The sequence below is a fragment of the Leiobunum rupestre genome, chromosome 6 (assembly GCF_980474605.1).
Source record: "Leiobunum rupestre chromosome 6, qqLeiRupe1.1.hap1, whole genome shotgun sequence".
Lineage (NCBI taxonomy): Eukaryota > Metazoa > Arthropoda > Arachnida > Opiliones > Sclerosomatidae > Leiobunum > Leiobunum rupestre.
The window spans coordinates 66,587,880-66,608,012 of NC_143389.1; the positions used below are offsets into that span (position 1 = coordinate 66,587,880).

Consider the following 20,133-nt stretch of genomic DNA (forward strand, 5'->3'; position numbering starts at 1 on the left):
ATTCTCGGGATTGCAATGAACTAATAAACTATGGGATGTCAACATCATTTTAGCCGTCGCGAAGGCTTGCTGGTGACGTGCGGACCATTGCCATTTGGAAGAATGAGCGAGCAACTCATAGAGTGGTGCGAGACGAGTAGAATTTTCAGGAACAAACTTAGCATAATAATTCATGAGAAATAGGAAGGCTCCCAATTGCTCTACATTTTCTGGAACAGGGGCCTTCGTGATAGCTTCGATTTTTCTTTCTTGAGGGTGTATTCCTTCAGCGTCTAATCTGTACCCTATAAAATCTAGTGATTCCTTCAAGAATGCACATTTGTCTCTATTGAGCTTCAACCCTGCGGTTTGTAAGGTGTTGAGAACTTTATCGAGTTGTGGCAAATGATCTTCTACCGAGACACCTCCAATGAGGATGTCATCCTGGAACGGGTATACACTCTCCTGACCTCTGAATAAAGTTTCCATGGCTCTCTGGAAAATAGCCGAAGCTGATGATACGCCATATGGTAGTCTATTGTAGGTGTATAGCCCCTTTGGTGTATTTACTGTCACTTATTCTTTAGATTCTTCATCGAGTTCTAATTAACTATATGCTTCACGAAGGTCAATTCTCGAAAACACCCTGCAGCCTTGCATTGTGGCAAAAATGTGGGCAGGTATGGGGATAGGATATTGCTCCGTGTCGATTGATGTGTTTGCTGTAAGCATGAAATCACCGCATAATCGTATTGATCCGTCGGGTTTCATGACTGGTACCAGTGGAGCTGCGTAATTAGATGTACGAACTGGCGTGATGATTCCAGCTGCCTCTAATCTGTCAATTTCCTTAATGACCTTTTCTTTCAATGTAAATGGTAGAGTGCGTGATTTACAGAATCTTGGTTGGGCATCGGGTTTCTTTACTAGGTGTACCAGAACCCCTTGAAAATGTCCTAGACCAGGTGAGAAAGTTTCCCTATGTTTATCAAGAATGTTTTCTAGAGTGAGACCCTTTAAATCCAAATGATGAGTAAATTGCTCCAAAATCCTCAAAGTTGAGAAGATCCAGTTACAGCCACATAAACTTGGTTCGTCACCTTCAGTTACTACTAGTGGTAATTTTTCTGTCTTCTGATGATATTGTACCGTAACAGTTGTGTAACCTTTAGTATTCAAGTTTCTATTACAGACTGAACGAAGTTTGAAGGGAAAAACATCCAATGGTGGAGTGTTGGGAATCTTGTTAAATGTGTTTTCAGATACAATTGTGAAAGCCGAACCTGTGTCTAGTTCAAAGTCAACGAAAGTAGAATTAACCTTGCATGAGAGTTCACATGGCTTGATAAGTGATAGTCCCAATGTTTGTACATCAGCTGTTATGTGATATGCTGAAGCTTGGTATTCATCCATCAGTTTGTGCTCGTACCTACGTTCGTCTGTCTCCTTTATTTGTTTCACTACTTGTTCAGTCGTACTGCTCTTTGATAGACAGACCCGTGCTAGATGACCTGTCTTCTTGCATTTATTACAAACAGCATCAGCATGACTGCAAGAGTTAGTACGATGTTCATTGGAACCACAACGGAAACAACGGCCGTTTTGTTTTGTAGGAATCGCATATAAAGTCTTTCCTTTCTGGTCACGTTGTCTTGTTGTACTGTGGGCAGAAGTGGATTGCTTTCCACGAGCTTGATATTGCCTCATGTGGTGAACGGGTTGAGCTGTATTTCCGTTGCCTGATTTCATATCTTTGGCATCTTTGTTTGCGGTTTCTATGGCTTCTGCAAGCGTCCTTGCTTGCGCCAAAGTAAGTGTGTCTTCTTGAAGTAAGTGTGTCTGTGTGGCTTGATTCTCTATACCACAGATAAATCTATTCCATACCATGTTTTTTAGTTGTGTTCCATAGTTGCAGTGTTCTGCTAACTTCATTAGTTCTGTCACAAAATTCGCTATAGGCTCGTCTGGACTGCGTACTCGTCTATTAAACTTAAACCTCTGGGTTATTTCTCTGGGTTTTGGATCGTAGTGAGTGGCAAGTAATGCAGTTATGTCAGCATACGTTTTATCCTTGGGTTTCTGTGGAACCACAAGAGGAGCTAACTTGCCATATACTTCTGCGTTTAAACATGTTACCAAAATTGCCCTTTTCTTGTCTGCATCTGTTATGCCATTAGCCACGAAGTATTCGTCTAAGCGTTCAGAATAAGAAGTCCATGATTCCGCTCTTGGATTGAACTTGTCACATTGTCCATAAGTTCCTATCACTGTTGTTGTTGTCATGAATGACCTTGAAATGTCTACTATGCAATAACAAAAGAACTACGTAACTTGATCGGGCCTTTGCTTGTCATAGAGAGTGTTGACTGAGTTGGTGTTTCTTGAGTGTTAGAATGTTTTACTGATTTAAAATGATCTCATCTCCATCGCCATTGTTGTGTCGTGAGTTGTAATAAAGCTCTGATGGTTGTTATGAACTAAATACTATTTATTGACAAATAATGAACAAATGAACTTCAAAATGCCAAAACTCATTAAAGCTATAAACAATGCTTTTCTCCTTCCGCTACTTCCCAGCTAGCAATGACAACGTTTCAGTTTCGTTGATTTTTGGTTTTTTTGGTTTATATAACGTTTTAAAGTTATTTCTTAACTTAATATCAACGTTGATATTAGGTGAATACGAATACTTTCAGCTCTTTTCAACGTTATATTTCACAAGAGTTATAGACGTTAAAATATCGTTTCAATTTACAAATATTATATTAGATATATCAAGAATGTATTGAAGTTACTAAGAATATTTCAGCATAGCATTAACCCCTGGTACCATCCTCACAGCTTTTGTGGAGAAATTTCGTCTGCATTTAAAGGGGCTCCAAAGTTCGGTAGCAAAAAAAAAGAAAATTGATCATGCTTTTCATTCTACGTAACCCCTCACTCGGCCTTGGCACTGTTTGGAGCCCCTTTAAGCTACAAAGGCGGCAAAAATGAGAATCAGAATCCTGTAGTCCCGTATTCTTAGTAACTTCAATACATTCTTGGTTATATTTAGAAAAATACAATTTTTTTAAAAAACATTTACCATTAAAATTAACTTTGATTTTCTTTATAATTTTCGAATATACAACTAAACACTCTTAAACATCCTTATTCCTAAACTAAAACATATACTCGTAAATGATAACTCCGTTTTTCTTGGGCGTCAACATTTTCTAAAACCAATTATTCACTTCGGTAAAAATACCTCTTAGGATCGAGACGCTAAAGCTTCAATGTCGCTGCGCCACCTAGGCTCAAGTATTTCAATTTCAAGCAATTAATGTGAAATTAAACTTCAAGTGATTGGTTCAAATTAAAATATTAAGCTTCATAAACAATTTGCTAATTTCTATAGTTCATATCTTCTATTCGTTAGTATTATGAAGATAATAACATAAATACGTTCTTGGTATTATAACATCTAATAATGATATAAATAATATTAACAAATAAAAGTTTAAATATTTTTTTTCTTACGTTTTAGTATAAGCATGTTTTCGAGTAAAAAACGTTTTTTAAATGTTTATAAAACTAAAAGTTCCATGATATGGTTTTAATACTAGAAAAAAATACAAAAACTTTATTAGAAACTAACTGATTAAATACTATGAGACATCGCTTATATCTAGCCCTTATTATTGGGTCATTGGCTATTTTTATCCGAAATAGACTGAGCTATTTAAATCATAGAGATATAAAAGAAATAGAGGTACTATTGTCTCTGGCGAAGTTGACCGCGAGTGCCGACCCCCTTTTCGCCAATGTAGGAAGCCGTGAGATGCGCGGTGAAATGAAATACATTACATGTAAATGACAGTTGATTTAAACAAAGAATAGAATAGATGGCGTTGCAAATTCTGCCCATCTCCGCTTTCATACATGCGTGGGGAGGGATGAATTTTCCCGGTCAAAAACAGGGGTGCCTTAACGCGGTAATCTTCCATCTATTTCTTTTCTATATCTATGATTTAAATCAAATACAAGTTTTAAACATTTTTTTGCAAGGCTTAGATTAATTAATTACATTTGCTTAACCCTTGGTCTTAAAATAATGCTCATGCTCATTGTTCGTGAACTTGAGGTTGAATTAAAATGGCAATCGTACGCAACAATAGTAACTTTTAATTACAAATGGTTAAAAAGGATTATTTACATAATTAAAACGAATGACTGAAACAGGTCGATTGAAGAAACTGAATGATAAATTTACGGGTTACGTAATTACGTTTACTATTTATATATTTCTTATGGTGCGCAAAAAATATATCACGACAACTAATATTAGTTTATAAAATATGGTTTTTTTGGCAGATATTGTTTTTGTTTAGTTTTGTCTCACCTTGATTTATCAATTTAAAATATGATGCATTTTTAGTCTAATGGTAATTTGCAAAGTTTTACTACTGGTCTTTGGGTTTCTCGATCTTGGGTTTTAAGCGTGACTACCCGAACAATGTCGTCTGGACCAGGATGGAGTCGCAAGATACGTCCGAGCTTCCATTTAAGCGGTGGGAGGTCTTCATCTTTTACCAGAACAAGGTCCCCGACTGCTAAATTCTCCTTAACTGTCGTCCACTTGGGTCGTTGCTGTAATAGAGCAAGGTATTCATTCCGCCAGCGTTTCCAAAAATGTTGAAGTAGTTGCTGGCTGATTTGCCATCGAGTAAGTCGGTTCGTTTGGACGGAAACAAGGTCTGGCTCCGGGATCGCCGTCAACGCATCTGCAATGATGAAATGTCCTGGAGTTAATGCCGTGAGATCGTTAGGATCGGTGCTTAGTGCTGTTAGAGGTCTGGAGTTGAGACATGCCTCCATCTGACACAAAAGCGTCTGAATCTCTTCATAATTTAGATTGGTGGTTCCGACGACTCTGCGTAAATGATACTTCACTGATTTAACGCCTGCCTCCCATAGTCCTCCGAAGTGCGGCGCCCCTGGTGGATTGAACCGCCATGATATCCCTTCGTCCACCATCCACCTCGCTACCTCGTCGTCGGTCGTAGTTTTCATGACTGATTTCAGGAATTCTTTCATTTCTCGATCGGCTCCGATAAAATTAGTTCCACAGTCGCTGAAGATTTCGCTGCTTTTTCCACGGCGAGCGACAAATCGTTTGAGAGCTGCTAGAAAAGCTTGTGACGTCAGATCGCTGACCAGCTCGAGATGAATTGCGCGAGTTGCAAAACAGGAAAAGACGGCAACGTACGCTTTGAACATTTTGCATCCACGTCCCTTGAGAACTCGTAACAGGAACGGCCCTGCGTAGTCAACGCCGCATCTCAGGAACGCTCTAGAAGGATTGACTCTTGCTTCAGGAAGATCCCCCATCATTTGCGTAGACAGTTTTGCTTGGAGTCGAACGCAGCGGATACATCTTCGAACATCATATCTGACAGCGTCTCGAATGCCGAAGATCCAATATCATTTCTGGAGCGTAGTGATGAGTAGCTGAGGACCGCCATGTAGATTTCTGATATGAGTGTCGTTGATCAGTAGATCTGTTAATTTACTTCGACGAGGTAATATGATCGGGTGAGTTTGGTCCAAAGGTAGATTTGCATGTTTCAGACGTCCTCCTACGCGGATGAGCCCGTTCGAATCGATGTATGGCTTTAGTGGAAGAAGTTTGCTTTTTGCTGTATAACGCCTTGGTCTTTTTGAGTAGTTCGATCTCATTACCAAATTATTCATATTCAGTTATTCTAATCCAGTGGTTCAATGCGAAGTCAATTTCTTCTTTTGATAGTGGTCCGCTACGTCTGGATTCTTTATTGGTACGAGTGTTGAAGCTGAAACGTATCATGTACGCAGTGACGTGCTTGAGCGTTCTCAGTGAAGAGACCATCATTAAAAATGAATTCTCGAGTTTTGAATGATTTACCGCTAATGTCTTGCTTTTCTCTTCTGTCTTGCATTCTTCAGGTTCGATGGTTGTTGGTTTGATAATAAGATCAGACTCTTTCAACCATTGAGGTCCTTGCCAACAGAGTGTGTAATTCTTGAGCTCTTGTACAGAAATGCCTCGAGAAGCACAGTCTGCGGGGTTCGATTCGCCAGGGACATGATGCCATTTTGCGTTTGGTATTAGCTGTTGGACTTCGGAGACTGTTAGCAACGAATGTTGTCCACCGTTGCGGAGACGAAGAGAGCCATGCCAAGACGACGGTTGAGTCGGACCAAGCGTGGACGTCCTTGATATCGATTTTCAGCGCTTCTTGGACCAGAACGATCAACTTTGCCAAAAGTACAGCTCCGCATAGTTCCAATCTCGGTATGGTGACTTGTTTCATCGGAGCTACTTTCGTCTTTGCTGCGATAAGTTGGACCTTCGTAATTCCGTCGTCACTGCGAGTTCGTAGATATACCGCTGCGGCGAAGGCCTTCTCGGACGCATCAGAGAACCTATGCAGGCTGATATCTTGGTAATTTGGTTGAGATACGTGGCGGGGAACATGAATGTCTTCAATTTCTGGAAGCTCTGACTTGAACTTCTGCCATTTGTGGACATGCTCTGGTCGTAACGCTCCATCCCAGTCAATCTTCTCTCTCCACATATCTTGAATTAGTAGCTTACTATTGATTGTAACAGGCGCCAAAAGTCCAAGTGGGTCGAAGACTCTCGCGATGTCTGCTAGGATGGTACGCTTCGTTTCAGTTGTCCGGTTCAGCAAAAATGAGACGGCGTATGAGAAATAATCGCCTGCTGGGTGCCAGTGAAGTCCAAGAGTCTTTATTGATTCGTCTTCTTCGATTTTCAGTGGGCCTTGAATTTCTCTCAGTTCGGCTGGCAATGAATCGAGTAACGCTTGATCGTTGGATGCCCATTTGCGAAGCGAAAAACCACCTTTGCTTGTGAGCTGTAATAATTGAGATTGTAATTTTAGTGCATCTGATGTCGTACCTGCCCCGGACATGAGATCGTCCATATAGAAATCTTCCGAGAGACTCTTCGAAGCTAACGGAAATTCGGTAGCATCGTCATGAGCAAGTTGATTCAGGACTCTCGTGGCTTGAAATGGTGCCGAAGCGGTACCGTACGTGACGGTTAGCAGACGGTATGCGTTAAGCGGCTCGTCCTTGCTTCGTTACCAGAAAATTCTTTGGTAGTCAGTATCGTCAGAATGAATCCAGATTTGGCGGTACATCTTAGCGAGATCAGCGGTTATAGCGATGGCTGGTAGTCGAAAGCGAATAAGTATCTTGACAAGATCGTCTTGTAGTTTCGGCCCAATTAGAAGAGTGTCATTCAGTGACAGTCCATTCGTTGTTTTCGCCGAGGCGTCGAAAACGACACGTAGTTTCGCTGGCTTCCTTCAATACGGCATGATGAGGTAGGTAGTAATGCGCTGCTTCTTTTGTAGATTGAGCCAGCTTCATGTGACCCATGGCCAAATATTCGTCCATGAATTGACGATATTGTTCGTAGATGTGTGGGTTTGATTGTAGTCGACGTTCGGTCTGCATGAATCGACGTTTTGCTATATCTCTCGATGCTCCAAGACCTTCAGTTGTGTCCCGAAAAGGTAGACGTACGATGCATCTTCCCGTATCTTCTCGAGAGTGCGTTGATTTGAAATGTTCTTCGCATTGAATTTCGGTGTTTGTCATGATTTTCTTGCTAGGAAATTCTTCTAATTCCCAGAGCTTCTGAATCTGGTCGTCTAGTTGACAATGATTAACCAATATTGACCGTTCGCTGTCCGTTGTGGATACTGTTCCGGATACTGCCCAACCAAATATGGTATTGAAGGCACCTGGTGAACCTCGTGGACCCTTGCATTGACCATTTCGTATGACGTCGACGAATGTATCGCTGCCAAGTAGAATGTCGATTGCTCCCGTCTTGTAGAAATCTGGATCTGCTAGGTTGAGTCTCTTTAGGTGTGGCCAGTTTCGAGGGTTGGTAGGTCGCCGGTTACTCGTTTGAGAACGTAGACTTCAACGGTTAATACGATGTTGCTGTCGATACGTGATTTGATTCTCAGTGAGGTCGCACTATGACAGGACCCAGCTCCAGTTGATCCGATTCCAGAGATGGCGACATTGACCTTGGTTCTCTTTAAGTTAAGGCCTTGGGCGCATCGTTCCGTGATGAAACTTGCTTCCGAACCGGAATCTAGCAAGGCTCTGACGGCGTGGAATTGACCGTTGTAGTCCATTACTTGGACTAAAGCTGTTGATAGCAAGACTCCCGTAGAGGATCTTGATGTCATTACCTTCTTGATTTGACTAGTTGGCATGGACCCGTTTCCACTCTTTGTTTGCAGCTGACTCTCTTGGTGTAGTAAAGTATTATGTCTTGAACTACAATTTTTGCATTTACCTGCCTTGCAATCGGACGATCGATGATCTGACTTCAAACAGTTGAAACATAGTGTATTTTTCTTGACTATGTTCCACCGTTCTAGAATGGGTGCCGCCAGGAACGTACCACATTTATAGATTGAATGTGGTTCGTCACAGACAAGACAGGATTCTTTAACTGCGCCAGTGTGATGAATCGCTCTTTTTGTCAGTATGGATGACGATGACCTCTGCTTGTCTTGTGGCGTCTCCGATACGCTAAGGGCTCGGGCTCTTTGGTCAAGAAAGTTAGCAAACTCTATGTGGGTCGACTTGTACCTGTTAATGAAAGCTCCCACTGGCGACGACTTTCAGGATTCAACTTCTCCTTCACGACGTGTAACAAGATAGCGTCCCAGTGTTGTACTGGCTCTTTTAGTACCTTCAACGTTCTTAGACATTCTGCAGTGGTGTCTACGAGATGACGAAGCTCTGATCCAGATTCGTGAGTGATGTTTGGCTGTTTGAACATCCGATTGATATGTGCCTCGATGATCTCTCGATTATTGTTGTACCGCTTCATAAGAATATCCCACGCTTCGGCGTAGTTGTTGTCCGTCACGGGAATGGACTGAATCAAGAGAGCTGCTTCATTTCGGAGTGACGTCTTGAGATATTGGAATTTTTGACACCCTGATAAGAACTTGTTATCGTGTACCGTCGCTGTGAACAGGTCATGGAATGAAAACCATTCAGTGTAGTTGCCTCCAAATATTGGTAGCTCCATCTTGGGTAACTTGATATCGACTGTTTGACGAACGGCCGCCGGCTGTTGAGGTGGGGTCTTGGTATTGAGAATTGTTTGAAATTTAATGGTCAACGCTTCTAGACGTTCAATGAGAGTATCAAATTCGCGATCATGACCGTCTACGTCCGCTGGTAAACAGGTGCTAGTAATAACTTGGTGACATTGTTCTAGTTCATTTGTATGCTTTTCAAATCTTGCCGAGATACAACCTGATTGCAGTGACTTCGAGTTGGTCTTGTGGAGTGTTTTGGAGTACATTTTCATATCTTGATGCTTGTCCTTTAATCCATCTGCGCTTGTTGATACTCAGGGTCAGGTCCATTACGTCTCAGGATGATGATGAGACAGCTTTCACAGTAGTTGACTAATTGTTACGAGGTGCAAATGCAACTTCAAGTATCCCACGAGAAATGTTGAGGATAGGCTGCTTTCTGGTTAAGTCGTAAATTAAACCACGGCGAAAGGCGAATCCGGCTCGACGGACCAAAAATGTTCGTGAACTTGAGGTTGAATTAAAATGGCAATCGTACGCAACAATAGTAACTATTATTTACAAATGGTTAAAAAGGATTATTTACATAATTAAAACGAATGACTGAAACAGGTCGATTGCAGAAACTGAATGATAAATTTACGGGTTACGTTTACTATTTATATATTTCATATGGTGCGTAAAAAATATATCACGACAACTAATATTAGTTTATAAAATATGGTTTTTTTGGCAGATATTGTTTTTGTTACCTCTCCGAGGGGACAACTTCTTCTTAATGACTTTGGGACGGACCGAGTGCTGAGTGTAATGCTACCTCTCAACGTTCAATGGCAGGGTTTCCACCAGTTGTACACGGTATTCGTCTTAGTATCAATTTGCGATCGCATCGGGCGGGATTTGAACCCGAGACCTCCTGATTGACAGGCGGACGTTCTACCACAGAACCACCGACACTTGTTACGCCTTATTGAAAATTAGACCTTCAGCTTTATCGGAAGCGTATTTAATAGAGTACGAAATTTTGGTTTAATTGAAATAGAATTGAAATTGAAATTATTGCATCGAAGAAATTCTAATTTAGCGTTTCTCTATTGATTAAAAACAAATGCGCCACCCAGGTTTCGAACCCAGACCATTCGGCTTGGCAGTCGAGCGCTCTACCACAGAACCACCGATAGCTGCTTAGATTCACTGAAATTAAAACAGGCATCGTAAGCATAATAGGTAATAAAGTCTTTTTTTATTAATGAATTTATGAAGGCCTAATCTGGTATTTTTTAAAGGTTAAATCTTGTTTTAGCGCAGTCAGCCGAGATTAGAGGGTTAAAGGGTAGACCCTGTGGGTAGTCCACTTTCTTAACGACCTATATATAGTTCTGTTAATTCAAAGGAGATAATTTAACGTTAATTGCTTTAAAAGCTGGCGGTTAGTCAAGTGGCTCTCTGTGCTTTGTTGATGGTAAGGTTTTTGCTTCTTGTAAATACATTTGGTGTGGATATTTGGATATCTACGATTTCTTGGGTGTGCGAGTCATTATATGATATTGGAAATTGGACGGCATTGGTCTTTTTCATGTGGTATGCGTCACAACGTCAACAGGAAGTGAACGAGTCGTCCACTACCAGATATCTACGGTATCTTCATCAAGGGCGAGTGTTGAAATAAAATGAGCGTTAAAGATGCGGCAAGTATTTCGTAAGCGAGTAATTCCAAAAAGCCTCTGTAGATATTTCATTAAAATTTGCTTCGTATTATATTTAACTGATAAACTTGTTCTGTAAAAGGGTTTAATTCAATTGTGCATTGTTATAGTACGTCTAACTTACTGTTGTAACTACTTAACTTATGATATTCTGAATAAATTAAAATTGGTCGTTTCGTCTCAATTATTTTAATTATAATTAAAATTTTATACCGGGCGGGATAGAAATGGGTTAATATTTTTAACAAATAACTCTAAATTGCGGAGATATATCTTTAAGGGTTATCTCGAGAAATTAATACCACTAGGGACAATTCTTCCGAGGAGAGGTATATTTTGGCTTGCCAACTTGTTTAGTTTTGTCTCCAACACTCATGGCATTTTTACCTCTCCGAGGGGACAAAGTCCCCTAGGAGGGGTTATACAACGACCGTGTCTGTCTGTGGGTGGGTCTGTGGGTGTGTCTGTCTGTCAGGACTGCGAACGCGTTCGCATTTGCGGTGCAAAGTGTAATCACTGCGTACGCAGTTTCTCAAAGGGTTGGCAAAACCACCGTGTGACGGTGAGCGTTAACGGATGCATTTGCGGTTTGGTTTAGATGGTGTTTTTTCGCTCACCGTCGTGACGGTTTGGTGTATTACGTTTTTGTAATGTTTATGCGTAGGTTGTGAGTGTTGAATTTGTTGTGTTTGTGTTCTGATGGTTGTGCATGTTGAGACTGTTGTGTTTATATGGGCGTTTTCTCTCCAACTTCTGCTTAATGACTTTGGGACGGACCGAGCGCTGAGTGTAATGCTACCTCTCAACGTTCAATGGCAGGGTTTCCACCAGTTGTACACGGTATTCGTCTTAGTATCAATTTGCGATCGCATCGGGCGGGATTTGAACCCGAGACCTCCTGATTGACAGGCGGACGTTCTACCACAGAACCACCGACACTTGTTACGCCTTATTGAAAATTAGACCTTCAGCTTTATCGGAAGCGTATTTAATAGAGTACGAAATTTTGGTTTAATTGAAATAGAATTGAAATTGAAATTATTGCATCGAAGAAATTCTAATTTAGCGTTTCTCTATTGATTAAAAACAAATGCGCCACCCAGGTTTCGAACCCAGACCATTCGGCTTGGCAGTCGAGCGCTCTACCACAGAACCACCGATAGCTGCTTAGATTCACTGAAATTAAGACAGGCATCGTAAGCATAATAGGTAATAAAGTCTTTTTTTATTAATGAATTTATGAAGGCCTAATCTGGTATTTTTTAAAGGTTAAATCTTGTTTTAGCGCAGTCAGCCGAGATTAGAGGGTTAAAGGGTAGACCCTGTGGGTGGTCCACTTTCTTAACGACCTATATATAGTTCTGTTAATTCAAAGGAGATAATTTAACGTTAATTGCTTTAAAAGCTGGCGGTTAGTCAAGTGGCTCTCTGTGCTTTGTTGATGGTAAGGTTTTTGCTTCTTGTAAATACATTTGGTGTGGATATTTGGATATCTACGATTTCTAACGCAGTCAATGATTTCTTGGGTGTGCGAGTCATTATATGATATTGGAAATTGGACGGCATTGGTCTTTTTCATGTGGTATGCGTCACAACGTCAACAGGAAGTGAACGAGTCGTCCACTACCAGATATCTACGGTATCTTCATCAAGGGCGAGTGTTGAAATAAAATGAGCGTTAAAGATGCGGCAAGTATTTCGTAAGCGAGTAATTCCAAAAAGCCTCTGTAGATATTTCATTAAAATTTGCTTCGTATTATATTTAACTGATAAACTTGTTCTGTAAAAGGGTTTAATTCAATTGTGCATTGTTATAGTACGTCTAACTTACTGTTGTAACTACTTAACTTATGATATTCTGAATAAATTAAAATTGGTCGTTTCGTCTCAATTATTTTAATTATAATTAAAATTTTATACCGGGCGGGATAGAAATGGGTTAATATTTTTAACAAATAACTCTAAATTGCGGAGATATATCTTTAAGGGTTATCTCGAGAAATTAATACCACTAGGGACAATTCTTCCGAGGAGAGGTATATTTTGGCTTGCCAACTTGTTCATATTATTTCTAGATGCTCTTTCTTATTCTGTTTCGTGTAATAAGCTATTTAGAAATTTAAAGGTAATGAAATATTTAAAATTTCAGGGATTTGAATTATATCGCCTTTATTGTGCACGGATAAAAATATATTATTTTTTAAAATAGAACCATAATAACACTTAGCTTTAGTCTGTTATTAGCTCTTGAGCAACGTATATGGGGCGCGTTCAGTAACAGCAAACGGTTGGACCGTTGAATGCGCATTCACTACTGTACGACTTTTTTCACTTCCGGGATTGACGTCACGTTTGCAAACAGAGAGTCAACAAAATAAGCGGTTGGAAAAGCCGGTTATTTTGTTGATAAACGCAATCGTGACGTAACAGCACGCGGGAAGGCTAGTTGCAGACGATATTTAAAAAAAATTCAAACAATCGTAAAAAAGGGTTCAACAGACGTGGCGTCACGATTGCAAACGGAGATCAACGGTTAATTAGCAATTTCCCCTCCGTTGAGCGTCACTGAACGCGGCCATGGCATTTCATTTATATTTGATCAGATATAGGATAATATCAGAATTAGATTAGGAGAAGTTACTACAGAGCCTGAAATTCTGGAATTGTAAATGCCTTACAAAAGCGTGGGGGGTAAGTTTCTTTCTCGTAGAAAATCCCAACCCCATCAAAAGGAGAGAAGATTCTCGAGGGACGCTGGGTACGATACCGCCATCTAACGTGAGGTAAAGAAATAAAAATATCGTCTCCTATCAAGGTTCGTAAAAGAAAAGCACTATAAGGTTGGCTCTTGTAAGAGTGGCGGGAAGGTGGATTTCGGCAGCCGTAATTTAGAATGCACCACGGGTAACTAGACCGCCATCTAGTGAGGCTAAGATAAATTATTTCAACGAAGAAAATCGTGGTCTGCAAACCTAGGCTTAGCCGTGTTTTGTTATTGATAGGCCTTTATTAAAAGGTGGGTAAAAATGTCGACCCTCGCAGCAATATTTGAATTTATATGAAAACGAATTTCCTGTCTTGCGTAGTTTCGTGGTTTCGGTTTAAAATCGTCTGCGTTTCAGACGTCGTGTAACGAAATAGCAGTTTCTTAATGGTCTTTCACATAAATTCAAATTTTGCTGGGAGGGTCGTCATTTTTACCCACCTTTTAATAAAGGCCTATAGAGGTCAGTGGAAGGCGGTAGCTGCAGCAGCTGTCCAAAATGGAAAAAGTAGATGAATTAAACACCTTATCAGACCATTTATGCATGAAAAAACAGAGAAATTCTTAGTTTTATTAGAATCAGAAAATATTCAGAATTATTTCTTAAAGCTACTTAAGATATATGAAACTCAGAGAAAAATATTCAGGCTTGCAGTAGCAAAGAAACAGAAGGCCACGGAAGAAGAAGAAACTAAAATAAACCACGAGAAAAGAACTAGGCCTAGTAGAAATAAGAAAAAAAATTATTTCGTTTACGAGTAAGGCTACCTTTACGTTGCTATTCGTTTTACAATTATTTTAACAAAATAATACAAATATTTATTGTGTATAAGATGACACGCGGCCACTCAGGTGGGGGAAAACGGGGAACTTCCCTCCCGTGTTAGAGGAATTGGACGGTGATAATTTCGGTTCATGTATTTCTGACCAGAGTGTAAATGATTTTTAGAGTTTTTATTATTGTCAAGTCCACCGTGACACGAAGATGCCTCTATATATCAGACCTCATTATTCTGGCTGATGATCTCAAGAACTTTATTCCATTTGCCCAGCTGTTTTTCATAAGTTCTATGACATTTGATTCGAAAGGATTTGGTCCAACAATTTTGCACTAAAATTCTTATGTCATGGAGGTCTACTTTCAAGTCTTTCAAATTTTCACTTATATCGTCAATAGCTGTTCCGTTGGCACAATTTACTATGTCAAGTACCATAGACGGAGAGGTGCTGACAAAGCCCTCAATGACGTCTTCCTTCGTACCCCAAACTTTCTTTGACTTTTATCTTCGTTTTCCTAAATACACACATGAAACTCCAATTGGCCAAATATTCGAATCCATTAATGTCTCTGAGCTCGAAGTAGTGATCAATACAAAGCATCTATAGTATGTATCAGATTGATACTTCATAGATATCTCATTCCAGTTATCTCGACTCCAGTCTCCCTTAGGTAGCTATGCAGTATATCAACTTCAGTGGCTATATCGCAATTACCAATGAAGTAAGACTCCGACGGCATAACAGCTTTTATTTTATAGTTCTTGCATTCAGCTTGAATAGTAGTCTCCATTCGACGATCTGCTGAATTTTGCGATGATCCATTTTTATTTTATTTCGCGTAGACACGTGGGTGCCCTTGCTTCCATGCAATGGCTATTCATCTGCCGAGGTCGAAATCGTCCTTGTATCTTTATCCTTCCTCGTAACTAATTTCCAGGGTCCCGCTGATTGCTTATCATTTTCCATCTCCGACAAAACATCAACAGACTGCTGATAGTCAGTTTCTCTTGGAGTATTACCGTTTCTAATGTTCGCAATTTGTACTTTATTTTCACTAATCATTTTTCCTGCCGTTACAGTTCTTTTCATGCTATTTTCACTAACAAATTTTTTGCCGTTTCAATTCTTTTCATGTTATTTTCAACTTGTTCCGTGATTTTAGACCAGGGTTAAGAGGGACTTCTTCAGTTATCGTCGGGACTAATAGACTTTCAGACAGCTCCTTTATAGTCTTAGCATTATCACTCACCAAGGTAGTGAGATAAATAATTTCTTCTTTGATCCCTTCTATGTCCTTTTTAATTTTGCTATTAGTACATTTATCTTAGGGTTGAGATTGAATAGGCATGACTTTACCATTGGTACTTTTATCTTGAGATTGTGGAAGAGAATGGGTAGTGTAACAATTTTTATATATATATATGTGGAATTATAATTAAATGTTATTAAGGAAGTTAAATTATTGGTTTCGGTGTCTAGGAGTTAAGGTTATATAATAATAATTAAATTTAAATTGTTACATTGAAGAAATAAAATAAATAGTTATAGAAGTAATTTAATTAATGATAATAAAATATAAAGGCTGGTCAGGCCACAATTAAAAATATACACAAACAAATTATACAATGAAAATAATATATTTACAAAAGATAAAGGTCCATGGCGTCCCAACGTCCACCGGCCGAAACACTCGGCCCACACTACGGGCACTAAGGCCCCGCCGTATTGCGAAATTAGGTGAAACCTCCTTCCCGGCGGGGAAAGTTTTGGACAACGGAAAACCCGCGAGGCAACGTCATAGTTAAGGGAGAGTAAAATACGTTACAGTAGTCATGTCCTCATTCTTTACTTTACAGGACCTTAAGTATTTCAGTAGCTCTCTGCAGTCTTAGCTTGTGTAATTGTAAGAATAATACCTTCCAAATGGAAAGTAATAAACACTTTTCCGCCGGGCTCCTCACTCGAGGAATGTTTGTTTTCTCTACCATAATTGGTTACATGTTGTTTCAAATAATATTTATTCTTGTACATTATCTTAATAAACTTGATACTGAAGTAAGTTTTAAAAAAAATAAATAACGGTGACATGTCGAAACCGTGTATGGCCAGAAGTTATAGATAAGTGTGGCACTTACTTATCGAATCCGTGTATGGCCAGAAGTAATATTTATCTCAAATTGAAGGTTTATTACTAATTCACGAAATAATATTATCGCCTTCTTGGCGAACTTTTTTTCGCTTGGCTTGCTCCAAAATGCTCTCGACTTCCTCTTGGATCAAATAAATGTTACGCTTGACGTCATCGTACCGTAAAACCAGATTGCGGTTTAGTCACTAAAATTCCTAGAGGTACGTAATTTTGGGTACACCAATAAATTGCCATTGTATTTATCACTTTTTATTTGTTGCCTTCAAAAGTTCGTTTTTAACCAAAGATAATATAGAACTCGTACCCTAGATTCAAAATCTATGCCTTGCGCGTAATCGAAAGCGATTAAACCCAGGTAGCAACAGCACGTGTAGATTTGGTGGATACTAGGTTATTATAGTGGAACAGACGTGTGGAGAAATATAACACGTAGTCCACACGTGTTTCTGGGTTTTTTTGTACACCAAATGAAGTTCGTGTACAAATACTCGTGGCCTACACGTGTTGGTTTCGGTAACCATCCACGTACAGAAATTCATGCACAAATACCCGTGGCCCACACGTTTTGGTCTCGGTTAACGTACACGTAACGACATTCGTGCACAAATACTCGTGGCCTACACGTGTTGGTTTCGGTTATCGTCCACGTAACAAAATTCGTGCACAAATACTCGTGGTCTACACGTGTTGGTCTCGGTTACCGTACACGTAACGAAATTCGTGCACAAATACTCGTGGCCTACACGTGTTGGTCTCGGTTATCGTCCACGTAACAAAATTCGTGCACAAATACTTGTGGCCTACACGTGTTGATTTCGGTTACCGTCTACGTAAAGAAATTCGTGCACAAATGCTTGTGGCCTACACGTGTTGATTTCGGTTGCTGTACACGTAACGAAATTTGTGCACAAATACTCGTGGCCTACACGTGTTGGTTTCGGTTACCATCCACGTAAAGAAATTAGTGCACAAATACTCGTGGCCTACACGTGTTGGTTTCGGTTACCGTACTCGTAACAAAATTCGTGCACAAATACTCGTGGTCTACACGTGTTGGTCTCGGTTACCGTACACGTAACGACATTCGTGCACAAATACTCGTGGCCTACACGTGTTGGTTTCGGTTACCGTCTACGTAAAGGAATTCGTGCACAAATACTCGTGGCCTACACGTGTTGGTTTCGGTTACCGTACTCGTAACAAAATTCGTGCACAAATACTCGTGGCCTACACGTGTTGGTCTCGGTTACCGTACACGTAACTGTAATAATATTGTGATTGACATTCGTGCATGTAGATGGCGTTTGCGTGCCTATCGGCAAAAGACGGGAAACAAATTGTAAAAAACTAAATTGCTTTGTATATAAACAAATGTAACTAGATTGGAGACATTGTTCTCGGCTATGTAATAAACTTTTATACTCTTTGAATATGGTCTGAAATCCCTTATTACGACATGGTGTCAGAAGTGGGATACGAACCCACGCCCTCATACGAGGACCGGCGACAACCTTTCAGTTCTCATTCCAGGGGATCGCAACTTAATGGCGCTCAGATATACCATCGCCCATTTCACCGCTCACACTCTCAGCACTCATCCCAATCATCTTGTCGAAACTGCGGTCTTCAACACGCTAGATCCGATAGGTGCCCAGCAGCCCAAGCTACTTGCATTGCATGTCGTCGCCGTGGTCACTGGGCTGGCCTTTGTCGAACCACCCAGTCTCGGACACCAGCTCACGTCCATACCTTGCACGATCCTATACAACACTATGATGAGACTCACGACCTCCAGGATGATTCCGATAATGGCGTCGATGACTTAAACACTGCAACATACTCGCAGCAAGTGCCACACCCTACAAGGGGTTATTTTTTCATGAACGACCACACACAACAGGATGAACCGGATTTCACTATACACACTTTGACGTCAGTTTGTGCTGCCACTCAGGACATGGAATGCACGTCTAGCAATGATGAATGGTATGACACAATATATTTGAATAATAATCCAATTCGATTTAAATTGGACAGTGGATCCCAGGTCAACATAGTTCCTCAGTGCATCTTTGAAACCCTCCCTCTAAAACCCATACTCGGCGCACCAACAAGGACGATAGTGGCATATACTGGCCATGCAGTGCCAATCTTGGGTATGTGCATCTGGGTCTGAGACTAGAAGACTACTTTTTCATATAACTTCTGGAAGTACAACCCCGATTCTGGGTGCAAAGGCTCTTTTGGAACTGGGTCTAGTTCAGCGTTTGGCAAAGGTACAGGCTATCTCTACTACCCAGTCGAAAACATCAACTACTACTCCATTACAAGAAGATCCGAAGAAAATTATCGAACGCTATCCAGAGACTTTCGATAGAATCGGAAAACTACCAATAACATATCAAATTCACTTAAAATCTAATGTTACTCCCTACCGCTCTGTAGCACACAGGCTGCCACAAGCCCTTTTGGAACCAGTCTACAATGAACTCCAGAGGATGCTTCAGGAAGGTGTCATTATGCCTGTCCAGGGCCCCACGGAATGGATTCATCCAATGGTTGTTCAGCGGAAACCAGATGGCGGTATCCGGATTTGTCTGGATCCTCGGAAGCTCAATCCTGCTATAAAACCAATCAATTACCCGACACCAACGGCCCAGGAGATATATTCGAGAATCTCTGGTAACAACATATTTACCGTATTAGATGCTAAAAATGCTTTTTGGCAGATCGAGCTAACCAAGGAAAGTTCTCGACTCTGTACATTTGCAACACCGTTTGGCACTTTCCGTTACCTGAGGCTCCCCTATGGGATTTGCACTGCATCACAAGTTTTCCAACAGGTCATGCACAAACTGTTCCCTCCGGCAGAGTTTCCTAATACGCAAATCTCAACTGATGATTTCCTGCTTTCGGCCAAAGACCTTCCTGAACACAACCAACTCCTTGAGCGAATTCTACAAACTGCTAAAACAAATAATCTCACTTTCAGCTCGAAGAAAATTCAGCTTGCAGTCAACCGCATAAAATATTTGGGACATATCATTACCCCGAATCAGATCGCCATTGATCCAAAGAGGGTACAGGCAATTACAGACTTACCTCCACCTGGTGAGAAGAAAACATTGCAAAGGTTTCTAGGGATGGTAAATTACATTATGAAGTTCATTCCATCGTATTCTGAAAAATCCAAACCACTACGTGACCTACTGTGGAAGGATGCTGTATTTCTCTGGGACACAAACAAGCAAGAAACATATGACAATCTAAAAACCTTAATATCTACAGCTCCTGTTTTGACAGTTTTTGATCCATCTCAACCATGCAAAATTTTAGTTGATGCGAGCTCAACGGGAATCGGAGCGGTCCTCTTGCAAAACAGCAAACCAATTGAATATGCCTCTACCTCACTAACTTCAACTCAGATGAACTATGCTCAGATTGAAAAGGAACTTCTCGGGGTATTATTTGCGTGTGAAAAATTCCATTACTACATAATTGGTACAAATGTCCAAATTGAAACTGACCACAAACCTCTCATTGCCATTGTCCAGAAGCCGATGCACATGCTTTCTCCTAGGTTGCAACGAATGGTCTTGAGACTTTTACGATACAACTTTTTACTTTCAT

The 20,133-nt window shown here is 40.4% G+C and overlaps 3 protein-coding genes across 3 annotated transcripts; all 3 read right to left on the reverse strand.

Annotated features, from left to right (window-relative positions):
• Window positions 1–4,392: 4,392 nt before the first annotated feature.
• On the reverse strand, window positions 4,393–5,349 carry LOC149943211 (uncharacterized). Its single transcript, XM_090179585.1, has one exon. It carries the CDS (start codon window positions 5,347–5,349, stop codon window positions 4,393–4,395), a length of 957 nt encoding a protein of 318 aa, XP_090035711.1.
• A 355-nt stretch (window positions 5,350–5,704) lies between these two features.
• Window positions 5,705–6,947, reverse strand: LOC149943212 (uncharacterized). Its single transcript, XM_090179586.1, has 2 exons — window positions 6,119–6,947; window positions 5,705–6,057 (listed from the first exon to the last, which is right to left on the reverse strand). Exons 1-2 carry the CDS (start codon window positions 6,945–6,947, stop codon window positions 5,705–5,707), a joined length of 1,182 nt encoding a protein of 393 aa, XP_090035712.1.
• Window positions 6,948–7,263: 316 nt separating this feature from the next.
• Window positions 7,264–8,457, reverse strand: LOC149943213 (uncharacterized). Its single transcript, XM_090179587.1, has 3 exons — window positions 8,349–8,457; window positions 7,941–8,296; window positions 7,264–7,896 (listed from the first exon to the last, which is right to left on the reverse strand). The coding sequence occupies exons 1-3, from the start codon at window positions 8,455–8,457 to the stop codon at window positions 7,264–7,266; spliced, it is 1,098 nt and encodes a 365-aa protein (XP_090035713.1).
• Between the last annotated feature and the right edge of the window lie 11,676 nt (window positions 8,458–20,133).

Bases quoted from the DNA above. Each gene is read 5' to 3' on its own strand.
- LOC149943211 (XM_090179585.1), bottom strand. From the start codon at position 5,349: ATGGGGGATCTTCCTGAAGCAAGAGTCAATCCTTCTAGAGCGTTCCTG.
- LOC149943212 (XM_090179586.1), bottom strand. From the start codon at position 6,947: ATGGACGATCTCATGTCCGGGGCAGGTACGACATCAGATGCACTAAAA. The intron at 6,058-6,118 runs GTCCAACAGCTA...CGAACCCCGCAG, and splicing joins CGTTGCTAACAGTCTCCGAA to ACTGTGCTTCTCGAGGCATT.
- LOC149943213 (XM_090179587.1), bottom strand. From the start codon at position 8,457: ATGTGGTACGTTCCTGGCGGCACCCATTCTAGAACGGTGGAACATAGT. The intron at 8,297-8,348 runs GCAGGTAAATGC...TACTACACCAAG, and splicing joins ATCGATCGTCCGATTGCAAG to AGAGTCAGCTGCAAACAAAG. The intron at 7,897-7,940 runs GTAACCGGCGAC...CCACACCTAAAG, and splicing joins AAGTCTACGTTCTCAAACGA to AGACTCAACCTAGCAGATCC.